Raw genomic sequence first — 14,563 nt, forward strand, 5'->3', positions numbered from 1 at the left:
GATTCTCGTCTCTGCTGCCCGCCATGGCTCACACCCGGGCACTCAGTGGACTCACCAGGCCCCGCCTCTTAAAGGCGCACACGCTGCAGTACTTGCTTGCAATCGTTTCTCATTCAGAGGATAAAAGCTTAAAAATAAAAGGCCTCACCCCCTTCATTTTTTTTCTGATCAGGTTAGGGGGGCTTTTTATGACAATGCAATCCTTGAAACACTTTGACATATGCACATTCACCTCTTTGGTTTCGTGTATGTGAGCGTAGATGTATATAAATATATTCACGTGAGTGCACATGCATAAGTGATGTGATGTGATCAGACACCAATAAGAGCAAATCTCATTAACATCAAACTACTTCAGCGCTAATCAGGTTACGGTGCGAGCAGCAAGCCAATGGCGGCTCCTAATGCCATTAAGGCGAGCCGTGATTGGATTGGGATCGTATTTCGACTTCCTGAAGGCTGCCAGCATTTTAATCAAGCAAGCACGGCCGCAGTGATGTCACGGGCCGTTAGAACAGCGAGAGAGTGATGTCACAGCTCATTAAGATCGGAAGGATGTTGGTGGGGATGAGTGGAGCGGATTGATGCCTTTGAGTCGATGCGCGCCTAAATAGACATACTCGGGCTTCATACAAAATATACGATTTTGCAAAGGTTTAGAGAGCGGTTGAGTGGCCGCCGAAGCCGTAAATGTCGAAGCTGCGAGGACCATGAAACATACATAAGTGAAAAAGACAATGCTACTGAAAACGGAATAATTTTCAGTGAATTAGGCCAGCCTTGTCTCATTTTAACACCCAGTTGGAGTACTTTTCTGTTCGATTCTCAACAAGAGCATTGGAATAGTTAATTGGAATGACATTCAGGCTGCTTCTTCCTCGGAATTGTGACCGAGTCGAGCTCAGTCGTTGGGCAAAGCGAGAATGAACTAATCCTCTGTGCTGGTTTTATGGATTTTTTTTTTTTGGTGTGTGTGTCAGATGAACTGACTCTACCAGGCGTATTCAATTAAAAGTTAAAGAGATCCATTTAATGGAGAAGTTGGACATGAAAGGAAACAATCACTTTTTTGGTAAAACTACAATCATCTGGTGAAAAAAAAAACCCTCATTCGGTGGTCCTATTTTGTGCCTCAAATTTTATTTTTAACGCTTTTGATGCCAGCCATTAAGAAAAACATTGAGGTCTTGAAAATGGAAGGATGGTTGGATGCTATTTAGTAGTCGTAGTATTTAGTAGTGTGTGCGCGTGTGTGCATCATGACAAGCATGTCTTACATCCTCACTTCTAATTCGCATAATTCCCAAAAGTTGCCTTTGTTGTCGGGGGTCAACCTATTGAAAACCTCTTGTCAGTCACAAGATGGCCACCCTATCAAGCACACTTACTGGCCTCGCGACATTAAGTTAAAACAAAGCATTGTGGACCGTTTCATCAATTTAACCTGGCCAACCCTGTTGGAGCCACTCCATTCGTTCTTTGACTCTCCCCCTCGATCGTCTCAATTTGAGACGGCACGACAACGTCGATCGGCTCTCGCTCTCTCTCCGCCGGCTCTCCCGCTGCAGATCGATGGCGAGGGCGAAAAGCTAATGACCCATCTCGGCAACCAATTCACTCAGCGCTACCTCGCTCAGTACCTGTCCAAACCTGTGAGCGGCAAAGAAATGGGAGCGTCAAGCCCTAACTCGCAAAGTGAAAGCTTATTGAGGAGAATCAGGACCAATAACAAAAGCCCAATGTAGACTAATTTTGAAGGCGTGGATGAGATGACATCATTGCGTAAGCCTCTCTGTATTACCTATAAAAATACCATCTGCTTGATTTAGGCTATTTAATTATGACATTAATGACAATGTGTGAGTTTTATTCGGGTGCCTCCACTTCCTCCCAGATTTAAAAAAAAACATTAGGTGCATTGAAGACTCAAAAGGATTGGGTGGGGATTGGATCTTCCACCATAGTTTCGGCAAAGCTGAAGTGTGCCCGCAAGTGGATGGAAAATGATTGACACCTTGTCAGGTACGCCTTCTGTCTCTCAGTGGTTGTTTTTACACGGCACGGTGTTTTTGTGAAAATCTTTTTTGTTTTTTTTTGGTTTTTCCTTCTCCCAGATCATGCCATGCTAATGGCCAGTGAGGGCGGGGAAATCAAGCTTTGTTTTGTAAACACAGACAGATTACATCTCCAGACAGTTCCACAAATTCTGTGGATCAAGTCGGCTTTGCAAATAAATGTCTCGTGCGAAACACCAACATTTGTTGGTGTTCCCCACCCCAAAAATTGGGGCTGGAATCATGTTTAACATAGTGAATGCACACAGTGAGAGAAAACTACCATACATGTTTAGATGACGTACGGAAACGTAATTGCTGCACATTTGCGGTCAGGTGTGAAGAGACTCAACCCCCCCACTCCCCCTAAAATAAACACTCCATCGGCTAAATATATTCCCAGTGCACACTGATGACAAATGATCTATGCGGCACAATTTTGTCACGCCCGAATGATCATGTTTCATCTAACTTTTCCCGCCTTCCTATCTCTTGAACTTCCCGCCTCCTTATCCAACCATCCATCCATCCATCCATCTCCTCGCTCCCCTTTAGTTAAGCTCCAGTGCCTATCGCATCTGAATTCATTTGCGCCTCAAGAGATGATCACTTGTGTTGTTCTCCTGTGTGTGCGTGCGTGTGTGTGTGTGTGTGTGTTTCATGCATCATCGGCGCTAAATGATTATAAAGCACAGTTATTAAAAACTGCCGTAATTACCACCCCTTTGGCAAAAACAGTCTGATATGAATTTACCTCTCTTGCTCTCTATGGGAAAACAAACTCAAAAATGTATGGTCACACACACACACACACACACACACACACCACATCCCCTAGCAAGAGCAAACAGAAGCCTAATGTCATTTGTCACGTCCTTTCTGGCACACCTCAATGACAATTATAAACCTTCTAACACCAAATTTGCATCTTAATACATCACTTGATCTTTTGGGGGGGGGGGGGGGGGGAGCATCCAGTTGTGAAATTTGCAGTTTCAATCAATCTACCAGTGAGCAATTATCTTTTTTTTTTTTCTTCCCCAAAATAATTGTTTTACTCTCAGTATAGGTGATAAGGCTGTCTCATTAGCGCGTTGCTTTTCTGCGCGTTTAGCAGCCGCGTCAACAAAACCTGTCGTCAAAAACTCCCTCGACTTTAAAAGGGGATGATATTTTGTTGTCTGCCTTCAAGGGGTGTTGGAGCAACATACATCCCCTTAAAACTAGCTAATTTTAACAACACAAAGAAATCCAGTGTGTCAAGTGTGCTATCACTTTTGATATTTTAAGCAAAGTCACAGATAGCTTCCTGAAACATCTGTTTTAAATTGTTTTAGAAAAAAAAAAGTCATCATATTTCCTTGGAAAGGAATTTGCCACAATAGATCTCAATTCGCAAAGGTATGCGTTTGTCAGTGCTCGTTTTGAGCCAATATTCTTCAAACCTTCAGGGATAATCCTGTAGCCTTTTCCAAACCCAATTATTGATTTTGAATTACGTCTGACCGGGTGACTGAGGTTAAAGGTCAACTCAGTTCATATTTATCACCGCTCTAGCAGGCCAAAGACTCCCGTGCGGCATTTAGAATCAAATAGCCGACTATCAACCACTGTTGAGGCAACCCTCTTGAAACTAAAACTGTTAAGAATAACCGAGCATTATTAAGGTGATTATGCAAACAGCACAAATGATTGATCAATCTTTGGGCATTTATAGATGAAGGACTCGATAACTGAGTTGCGTCATGATTGTATGCTAGGCGATTAATTTGAGTTTGCGGCGCGCGTTACCCTTGACGCCAGCAGTTATAAAAACAACATTGCATTCATTGATCCGTCTGAAGCAGCAGCTCCCTCCGATTCCGCGCAAGACGAGGCGGATTAGAAAGCACGACGCAGGCCATCAAAGCAATCAACGCCGCAATATCTTTCGCTGAAGGGGACCGCATCCTCAAATTGAGTCGAGAGACAGACCGGGTTTATGCGTGTGATGCATTGTGGAAAACCATTTGAGCATTGGTTCGGTATTTTAGCTAACCGACAGGAGGGCGGGGTCCTTGTCGGCTTTTCGGCCCTTTTGGACTTTTTCCTCATGACGCACCTTCACCGACTAAAACCGCATTCATGATGTCATTCTCAAAAGCTCTGTTCATGTAAATAAAGGCTTCAAGGATGTAAACTCGCACTAAAAGTCTAGCTAAGTATGCATGCTATCATCTCCCAAAACGCCAAAAGAAGCGGTCAAGGCCGGCGTTATTATCACAAATTAGTATCAACCGAACAGACTGGCACTTAAGTTGCTGCAAGACAAGAGCAACTGTTTATTCCATAGATATGTTTGTCCTTGTTTATGACAACTGATGGAGAAAAAAAAAAACATGATTATCTAATCCTTGCACAAAGTTTACCCCTTTGGCCATCTGATGTTGTTGTGCAAGGGCGACTGTGTGGGCGGGCAATGTCCACGCACCACCATGATGAGAACGCTGGTGAGTGTTCATTTTTGCTACACATGAGGCACCGCAGCGAGACTCCGGGGTCGCTCACAAGACGACGTTTATGTTGTTATAAAAAGCGGACTTTTTTTTTTTTCGGGAAACAATGAAGAAAGTAGTGGCAGAAACGAGCTTCTATGAATTAGAGGCCAATGGGCGTGGGGTGGAACAGCGGACAACGGGGGCTAGACGTTATCCGACTTCTTGCAACACAGATGTGAAGCAATTCTCAGAAAGTTTTTTTTTTTTTTTGAATGTATGTTTAACCAAATGTGATTAACAAGAACAAAACAACACAGCAGTACTTCTATTCTGTCTCCGTTTCGTTCGAGGCTCGCTATTTGTGATAATCAGCTGCAAAACAGACACGACACACGCTCGCTCACTCACTCCCACCATCCACCTGTCATTACCAGCTGGCACACACACCTGGCTCACCGGAATTGGACCAAAAACAAAGTTACCATGGCAACCATATGGTGTCGGCCTGGCATTGGTGGGCATTGCCATGGTAACGGCAGAACAGTCAAGTGGGCATTGCCCCAAACTCACAGGCTGCGCTGGACCTGGAACGCAAGCACAGGCTTTGGACAAATGGGATGGACTGGACGCTGCTTCCATGCTCGTGAGGACGCCGGGGCTCAATGTGACTTGACCGCACGCTGATCCTTGAACATCTTGAACGCGGCGATGTCTCCCTTGTGCTGGTTTGCCCTGCCTTCTTCATTCATTCATTCATTCATTCATTCATCTTCCGTACCGCTTGATCCTCACTAGGGTCGCGGGGGGTGCTGGAGCCCATCCCAGCCGTCTCCGGGCAGTAGGCGGGGGACACCCTGAATCGGTTGCCAGCCAATCGCAGGGCACACAGAAACGAACAACCATTCACACTCACACTCACACCTAGGGACAATTTAGAGTGTTCAATCAGCCTGCCACGCATATTTTTGGAATGTGGGAGGAAACCGGAGCACCCGGAGAAAACCCACGCAGGCCCAGGGAGAACATGCAAACTCCACACAGGGAGGCCGGAGCTGGAATCGAACCCGGTACCTCTGCACTGTGAAGCCGACGTGCTAACCACTGGACTACCGGGCCGCCTGAGCTGATCATCTGAATCAGAATCAGAATCAGAATCATCTTTATTGGCCAAGTATGTAGAACACATAAGGAATTTGTCTCCGGTATAACACGCTGCACGAGTATCATCGTAAACAACAAAATCATTGAATCAGGTGTGTTGCAGCCGAGAGAGCCCGAAAGCAGGCAGAACGCTGGTCCTCCAGGCCCGGAGCTGGACATGTCTGCTCTAAATTGTCCGCAGGTGTGCGTGTGAATGTGTGTTTGACCTTACGTGACCTGCAATTGACTGACAGCCAGTCTAGGATGTATATGTGTAGATAATTAGACATGGGAATTTTGGCATTAAAAAACTTGTTAGTTTCCTTTTTTTTTTTACTTTTCAGTGTGGCCCAAACATTCTTTGTTTGAATGCATGCATTCTCCACGTTTCTATCATTGTTTGAATTGAATTTCGTGTCCTACTTCCAATGTTGCTTCATCCAGTTCCAGTTGTATACCAACTATTGTTTAAAGCAAAACAAAACTAAACAAAAGGTCTGGAACAGTTTGTCTTTACATCAAGGTCTGCCACTTCCTGTGAAGTCTTCCATTTAACTGTAACGCAACCAACAAGAGTCCTGGCTAAGCATTGCAACCACAGCAGGAAAACTGGCTGGAGTAGTCCGGACTAATCCCTTGTCTCAGTGGTTGATTTGCCGGATTGGGAATAGCATTCATAAAGGGGCCAGGACAATAAAATATCAATTTAAAAAAAGTATATGTGAAGCTGGGAGACAATGCTATGCTTGTTTGTGTAGCCTGCGGAGAGCCAGTTTTTTTTTGGAGGGGGGGACATAAATATGTTTACATGATTCAACCACATTTTGGGATGAGCCACATTTAATTAGTAAAAAAAAAAAAAAAAAAAAAAACACACTCACACAACAAGCAAATGCAGGTATGAAGTAGGATATGAGGGTGCTTAGGCTTGTCCTTGAGCTACAGTTGCATGTAGACAGCTATGAAGCGGTTTCCTTTTTTTTTTTTTAACCATGGTATGCCATCTGTCTTGTGCCTAGGTGTCAAACTCAGGTCCTGGAGAGCCGCTGTCATGCATGCTTTCCAAGTCTCCCAGTTGCAACACACCTGATTCAAATGATCAGATCATCGGCAAGCTCCGTAGCAGCATTAGAACGATCCTGATGATTTGAATCGGGTGTGTTGCAACAGGGAGCCTCGGGAAAACGGCACCCAAATCTTCTGCTGATTCCTGTGAGATGACTCCACCGCTCTCATCGACTGCATACGGCGGGATGTCATCACAATGCGCCACTAGCAACATGTACACAAAGGGCCTTCGGATGAGGTTTTTGGCTGTGTAGGAATGCGTGCGTTCGTTGATAGTCGCCGGACGGGTTTGCGACATATGTCTGCTCCAGCAAATTACCGAAGCTTGTTAAATGACAAGCTGAAAAACTGGCTTCTCGGTGAGAGACTCAACGGTATGCACAACTGCATATTTGTGCGCATGTGTGTTTACACACTCCCACATCGGATTGCATACCTGAGACCCGAACGTGTGTCCAAATGACTTTGCAAACGCAAACTAAAGTCTCCTCGTATTTCTTTCTAATGTAAACTGGCTTCTGCATAGCTGCTCTGTTGAACGGCTAAGGCGTCAGAACCGGACCGAAGCATGTCACCTCTTTTACATTGTTTGGTTTGGGGTTAAACATACAGTAGTGCTTCTTCTAGCGCCTCTGTCATCCATCTTTGACAAATCCTAACAAAGTAAGAAAAAAAAACATCTAGAATGGCGTTCAGAATGCAGACCTCCACCTAGCCTCGAGTGCTTAAAAACACTTTCACCCAGATGCGTTGCAGCACTACATTGCCACTCACAGGCCAGTACGGCAGACTCTCTTGAGGAGGCAGGAGACTTGCAATTGTCTTTGCGGATATTTGTTTGCGGTGCTCTCATCTCAAGTACGGCGCACCATTTTTTTTCCCCCTTGTCATGTGATCCAGATTATTGTGATTGTGTGTACCCTGCAGTGTGGCTTTTTTGGCTCTCGGTCAACCCGTGCTATGCTAGCTCGCGACAACCTATTATGCTGTAATGCTGTCTAAAATTCTGGCATGCGTGTGTGCTACTATATAAAGTGCACAGTTTGAAAAAAAAAGTGCGAGAGGGACAATTCCAGGCTAGAAATTCACACATCCAGCTCGGACAGTCGGAGAACATCAAATCACCGGCGCACAGCAGCAATCTAGCTGCTGTAATGACCTTATTAAAGGTATTGCTCCTCTAGATCCAGACTAAGATTGCCTATGCAAATATTGCCGTCTGCAAGAGCAAGGCGACAGCAAGGAGAGGGTGCTCGCATCTCCTATATGCAAGAGGGGGCTACTGCCTGAGGAGAAAAACACTCCGGATGTATTTACTTGTCTCCCCTGCATTCCCACAAGCAATATTTATAGCACGAGTGTGTAATATTTTTATTTGTCGTGATGTTTATTCAACTTGGCTTTGACATGCTGTCACCGCCATTGGTAGCATCTGGGCGAGTTATTTTACCTTGCAGGAAATGTCGAGAATATGAGCCAGTTCATAATTTCGCAGAGAGGTACGAAGGAAGATTTAACAGCTACGAGTGCCGCTTTCTGGCATTTGAATGATTTCACATAAAGGTCGTCTTTTGCAATTTTCTCCATTGTTTGTCTGTATTTATGGGTAGAAAGAAGAAAGAACAAACAAACACCGTTCAATTAAGTGCAATATAAATACATAATTGATCAATTGCAGTGCTATTTACAATTGTTTTTCACATTTTACATTTGTTTCCACATCATTTAAGTATTATTATTGTTATTATTTTTATTCAGCAGCCTGACAGCAGTCGGTAGGAACTAGCGTCTGTATCTCTCCTTCTATATATCTTATCTACTATATGAAGGCACGCCGAGACACTGCCCTGGTTTCGGTGACACAAAATGTTTTTAAAAATTTTTTTATTAACCACTCTCTAGCTTTGTAACATCAAAATGAGGATTTGGCCCTGTTCTTACCCTTAAAAAAGTTTAGCTTTGATTTATAATGTGAAGATTTACCCCTGATTTCAACTGCACAAATGGTGTTTTGGCCAAGTCTCTCTCTGACATCACATCGTGACCGAACTTTTTGATCAAAAACATGTTTGCCTTTGTGATATTAAATCATCATTCCTAATTTCAACCCCACGTTGTTTGTTTTTTTTCTTGGAGCAAACTCTTTTTGACATCGGGCTGATGATTTGCCACTCTTTTGTGTTTGCTTACTTGATTGACAGGTTTGTGGCATTGTGATGTAACACTGAGAATGGTTTTCGATTACACAAAGTGTTACTCTTTTCTATTGTTGAATCAACCGATGATTCTCCAGCGTTCTCGGCGTCTTGTTTGTTCAAACTGTTTTTTTTTGTGTTCCTGGTCACGTGACGTCACGCCACCGCACGCGAGCGCGCACGCCGCTGCTCTCTCCGTCGCGCACGCGCATCCTCACTCAAAGTGTCGCGTCCTGCAGAGTGAGCGTGTTGGGAAGCCGAAAATCCAAAGGAGAGAATGGAGTGCTTGACTCGGCTGAGGAGGCAGGAATAATAAACACAAATACTCCTAATAAGCGTTGACAGAGACACTCGAAGACGGAGGAACTCGCGGAAGAAGCAAAAGTTTGTGCGGGGAAACTGTTCCAGACGCCGATTTGAAACATGGATACACTTTTCTGTCTTTTCCTGGGACTCCTGCTGCTCTTTTCGGCTCTTGCGGGCATCTCCGGACAGATCGCACCAGGTACGACAGGAGAGAAACGTGCAAATGTTTGTTTTTTTTCATGTACGGGCACTCGGATTTAATTCAGGGGTTTTCTAGCCAGGTATGTGTTTTTAGGCGCAGGGGAAAAGTTGGCAACAACCATCGCTCTTGTTGTATCGTGTCGGAAATGTTCGCAAATGCATTCGCATGCCACGACCTGTCAACTTGAAAGTCATTTTCTCAGAAACTGTCAATGGTCGCTGTGGTACTTGATCGATTTGCTGCCGATTGTAAATGCGCGGTGAGACGACGACGACGGCGACGTTGATTTGAGGTTTGAATTCGGAGCAGTTGGCCAAGCTGCACAAACCGCTCATTTCGGTTCATGTTCACTCTTGAGCGAAAACAAAAAAAAAAAGTTTTCTGATCAAAGCTGCGGTCTTTTGGGAGTTTTAAAGCTCAGTTTTGACGAGGTTTATTATAAAAGCAAAAAAAAAAACGGACAAAGTTCTGGTCGTTTATTATGATCCGTGACGTGTGGTAGTCGCTGCTTTTATTGCTGACAGTTTCGCGAAAGCACAGTCTGGTAAATGTGCGTCTGTTAAAATGGGAAATGTTAAGCATTGCGTGCAAATGCATTCGTTGTATATTATGCAAAAAAAAAAAAACAGAATTCGCACATACAGTTACTTGAACTGAACGGAACTGCTGGCATTGCATTCACTTTAAAGTCTGTGTGCATATGCACCAATTCAAATGGCAGTCGTCCTACTTTTCGTTTACCTGTTAAGTCTATCCCGTGTTTGCGTACGTAGCGGGTTGGAATGAAACGAGACGTCGAGAGAGACGACTGAAACAAGTCCATTCACTTTGCAATGTTGTGACAAAAGAAAACATTTATTTATTTATTTATTATTTGTTTGGATGCAAGCTTTCAATCAAATTCCTGTTGTTGTTGTTTGCGTATTGTGTTTTAGATGTTTTTTTTAAAACCCCTGAAAAAAAAACAGCCCATGTCAGCTTTGTCTTCGCTCGACATTTTGCATGCTTGCTTTTGTGTGCCACTTTTTTTTATATAACATTGGCATATATTGGACAGTAACTGGCTTATTTCAAAAAGATTGTCACGCGATGCTGTGTTGTGATACTATTGCTATTGTTTGAAGAAAAAAAATAGCATGACTGTAAAGGGAGAAATTTCGGAGGATTTACTCTGCAATTCCGGCCTCCAATATGTGTGAATGCAATGTACTGTATTTGTAAGAGCTGACCTCCAATCTGACCTCGCGAAAGCTTTATTAAATGTGACTGGCGCACAGCACGCTTCGTTTATGTGCCGGGCCGTGACCAGAAACTGTTCGAGGGGAGGAAAAAGTCTGCTAGGGCAAGCCCAGGCTCGTTGATGATTTGCATACAAAAATATTTCATTACCACTTCTTCAGTGAGCTTTATTGCCAGGCCCCTCCCTCCTCTAGCCCACCCTTCCATCTCCTAACTACTCCCCTGGTTCCCCTCCCTGGGGGCCATTTGCTCTGCAGGGCGAACAAACAATGTGGAATTTCTTTGAGACCTACCCGGGAATGTAAGCGCAGTTAATTTGCAAGTAAATACGAGATGCTGCTTTACATAGCCTAGAGGTGGGTCATCGTTAAGGTGGACAAGAGGGTGTGAGCAAAAGTGGTTGTTTCCAAAATATGCAAATAAAGTGGAACGCCCCAAATGTTTTTTGTGTCACTTGTCCAAGTTCTAATTTCGAAACGGGTTTACCATAGTCAAATGATATATCGTGAATCGGCTCCAGCGTCAAACTGTTACCGTTATACAACCTCTAACAACTCCAAAGGCAATGTTTTAAATACAATGTTTGCATTGCCCTAAAAGTTATACTGTAGCATGAAAGTCAATTAAACAAAAATAAAGTAAAACTACTCACTTTTTTGGGGGGAAAATGGAACATTGGAGCTAGAACATGGAGAGCAAAGCAACACTGTCGCCTGCTCAAGTGTTTGCTATTGCTGTAACTAGCTATTGTTTACTGCAGCTTATTAGAATCATATTTTTTGGCCAAGTATGGAAATTACACAAGGAATTTGTCTCCTGTAGTCCAGGCTACCCTAGTATGATCAATAACAAGCAACTACGATAAACTTATAAGTGGTATGTGTGTTGGGTACTCGCCCGTCAAAGTTAATGGTTACGATCAGAGGTGGTACAGATACCACAGGTGGGATGGGGGCTCCCCCTGGTGGTCCAAGAAAGAATTGCTGAATTTAATGTTAAAACTGTATGGTGAGGTGATTAAATCCAGTCGAGATTTCTTAACTTTAGAGTACAACACATTCGCAGTCAGTCTTTTGGAAGTGGCCCCTCGCTCCCACCAAACTTTCAGGCACATATATTGTTGAACTTTTGCAAAAAGAAACACTACGTCAGATGCTCACTAAAAAGATTTGTCAACGTTGGGCGCCATGACGGTTAGTTTGAGACAGCAGAGATGTCGTGCGTCTCCTTCAAAGGCACGCAAGGACAAATCGCGCATCGGTTGAAAAGGAATTAAAACTGTCACATTACTTTGGGATTGTTGACGTCCTTTTCTCGAAAATGACTCTCATTTCCATCGACAATCTTCCACTTTGCCCCCCCATTTTATTACGTCCCAATGAAACCGCGCCGTATTAAATGATGCCGTTTAACGTGAGCTCTCTCTGGCGTCCGCGCTTATCATCGGCCCGCTTTGCGGCAACCTCGTTTTGGCTTATCGCCTGCACGCTCGGAGTAATAAATGTGGCCCCGGCGTGTCTGCCGCCGCTGCCTTTTACAATGTCAATAAGCGACTGCGTGTCAACGTGACAACTTCTCTAAATGCGCTGACCCGCGTTGACGGCGTCTTTAATCTTAATGAAGTGCAATCATTGTGTTGCATTAGCTTCCCTGGGCCAACCCACAACAGCTGGTTTAATTATAATTGGAAATCATGTTTTTGCATTTGGAGCCTAAGTACAAAGTTGCTTTAATTATAATGTCTTTACGGCGCCGTTTGGAAGATGAAATAGAAATGTGTTTTTCTCAGCAAAAAGACACGAGCGAGCGAGAGGGAGGAGGAGGAGGAGGATGGAGTGGGGGGGGGGGGGGGGGTACAACATGCAACCATTGGTTTTTGGCCGTGGGCATCTCGTCCACTCAAGAGACTGTGAAAACGGCAGGAGGGGTGCATCTGTGTGTTTTTTCTGTCATGTCAGCTTTGTGTACGTGTGTGTGTGTGCGTGCATGCGTGTGCGCGAGGCTGTGCTTGTGTGTGTTTTTTTTCTCTTTTAATAAGCCTTCTGTAGTAAAGTGATACAAAGGGGAAGCATGCGAAACGCTGGCTTCTCATTTAGATTCCGGTAGAAAATCTTTCCGCGTTCGACTGTGGCGAAATCAAAGTGGATTTTATTTATTTTCTTGTTAAAAGCAATGCCCCAGTCCGCCGCCAGGCCCATCTCCCTTAATGTCGTTTTCTCGTCAAATCAAAACGCCTCCCTGCTCAAAGCGCATGTCTTTCTATGGATTTCAATTTGGTTGCAGATTTAAAAAAAAAAAAAAAACTCTTGAAAGTCCTGGCTCATTTCTTCAGTGGTTTGGGGGGATGAGGTCTGCAGGCGCACCCGCACGCGCGTGTGGAAAATGTAATTAATCTGCTCAGAGAATTCATTAGCTAATCCCTCATTAGACTTGTGCGCTTGAATGAATAGCGGGGTTTTGCACTGAAAAGACGTACCAGCCGCAAATAGTGTTGACCTTCCGGTCACTTACACAGGATTTTTTTTTTTTCTCCCAACGAGAGTCTGATACCTGACAGCTTGATCTTCAAGTGGGGGGGGGGGGGGGGTACAACTTTGGATCAAATGGGCATCTGATATCAGCAAATGAACTAGTTGGCCTGGCGGCGATGAAGTCATCACACAGCACCAAAAAAAAAAAAAACTGTTATGGCGGCACTTCCTGTTTTTCATTGGATATTTTTGTATTTCAGGCCCGGACACGTTTAGCAAATACTGCAGTTGGCTTTATTTCCATGTTAAATTGGCGATAGACGATGGCAAGTTTGCACTTAGATGGCTGTCTATCTCCCCAATTTTTCGAGTGTCAAGAAAATATCGCCCCTTGGAGATCAGTGAAAAGACTCCCCAGATTAATAAAGGCGCCACAGTACCTCTCCACACATTTACACGGAGCTCTAACACACAAACGAAACATTTGCGCAACTTCAATGACAACAACTTACCAGCACTTCCCACTCCTTACAATTATCAGTCCCGAGCAATCAGAGTTGCACTGGGCATGAGTCAGAAAGTCAACAGTGAGTGTGCCAAAGGAAACGGAGGGAGGAGAGCGTTTGCAACACCGCAACGGATCCCGAATTCAGGAAAGATCATCTCCCTGATGAATGACGGTGTTGGTTTAGTGTCATCCATCTCTGCCGTGACCCTTCGGGCTCAGGTCACAGCTGTCTGTACGCAGGAGCATAAAACACACTATTGAGCCACACACACACATACACACAAGTTCAAAACACACTCTCACACTTTCACACACGGCTGCATAATGACGGATTAAGTCATCAACACTGAGATGATTAATTACGCTGCACTTTGCACACGCTCACCAAACACGGCGAGTGGGTCTGATTCTCTGCTGAAATTTGTACCCCAAAAAAAAGCCACAGAGTGTCCTCATCAGTCTAAACAAACACGCTGGTAATTTGAGTTGAAATGGAAGATGAGGCAGGGAGGCCCGGTAGTCCAGTGGTTAGCACGTCGGCTTCACAGTGTGGAGTTTGCATGTTCTCCCCGGGCCTGCGTGGGTTTTCTCCGGGTGCTCCGGTTTCCTCCCACATTCCAAAAACATGCGTGGCAGGCTGATTGAACACTCTAAATTGTCCCTAGGTGTGAGTGTGAGCGCGGATGGTAGTTCGTCTCTGTGTGCCCTGCGATTGGCTGGCAACCGATTCAGGGTGTCCCCCGCCTACTGCCCGGAGACGGCTGGGATAGGCTCCAGCACTCCCCGCGACCCTAGTGAGGATCAAGCGGTACGGAAGATGAATGAATGAATGAATGAATGAATGAATGGAAGATGAGGCTGATTGTGCAGCAGGTGTTGGCAGATTTTGGAAATGAACATTTA

The 14,563-nt window shown here is 44.5% G+C and overlaps 1 protein-coding gene across 10 annotated transcripts in view; it reads left to right on the plus strand.

Moving 5' to 3' along the window:
• The first annotated feature begins 9,126 nt into the window (after positions 1-9,126).
• Positions 9,127-14,563, plus strand: part of ptprk (protein tyrosine phosphatase receptor type K) — a 70,351-nt gene continuing 64,914 nt past the window's right edge. For 5 of the 10 annotated variants that reach the window (XM_052052501.1, XM_052052502.1, XM_052052504.1 and 2 more), the window contains exon 1: positions 9,130-9,439. In XM_052052501.1, coding sequence (XP_051908461.1) covers positions 9,358-9,439 — 82 coding nt within the window. In that variant the 5' untranslated portion in view covers positions 9,130-9,357. Of the gene's footprint in view, positions 9,440-14,563 lie in introns of all 10 variants that reach the window. The other 5 variants (XM_052052498.1, XM_052052500.1, XM_052052508.1 and 2 more) reach the window with 4 other exon arrangements.

The sequence above is a fragment of the Hippocampus zosterae genome, chromosome 19 (genome assembly GCF_025434085.1).
Source record: "Hippocampus zosterae strain Florida chromosome 19, ASM2543408v3, whole genome shotgun sequence".
Lineage (NCBI taxonomy): Eukaryota > Metazoa > Chordata > Actinopteri > Syngnathiformes > Syngnathidae > Hippocampus > Hippocampus zosterae.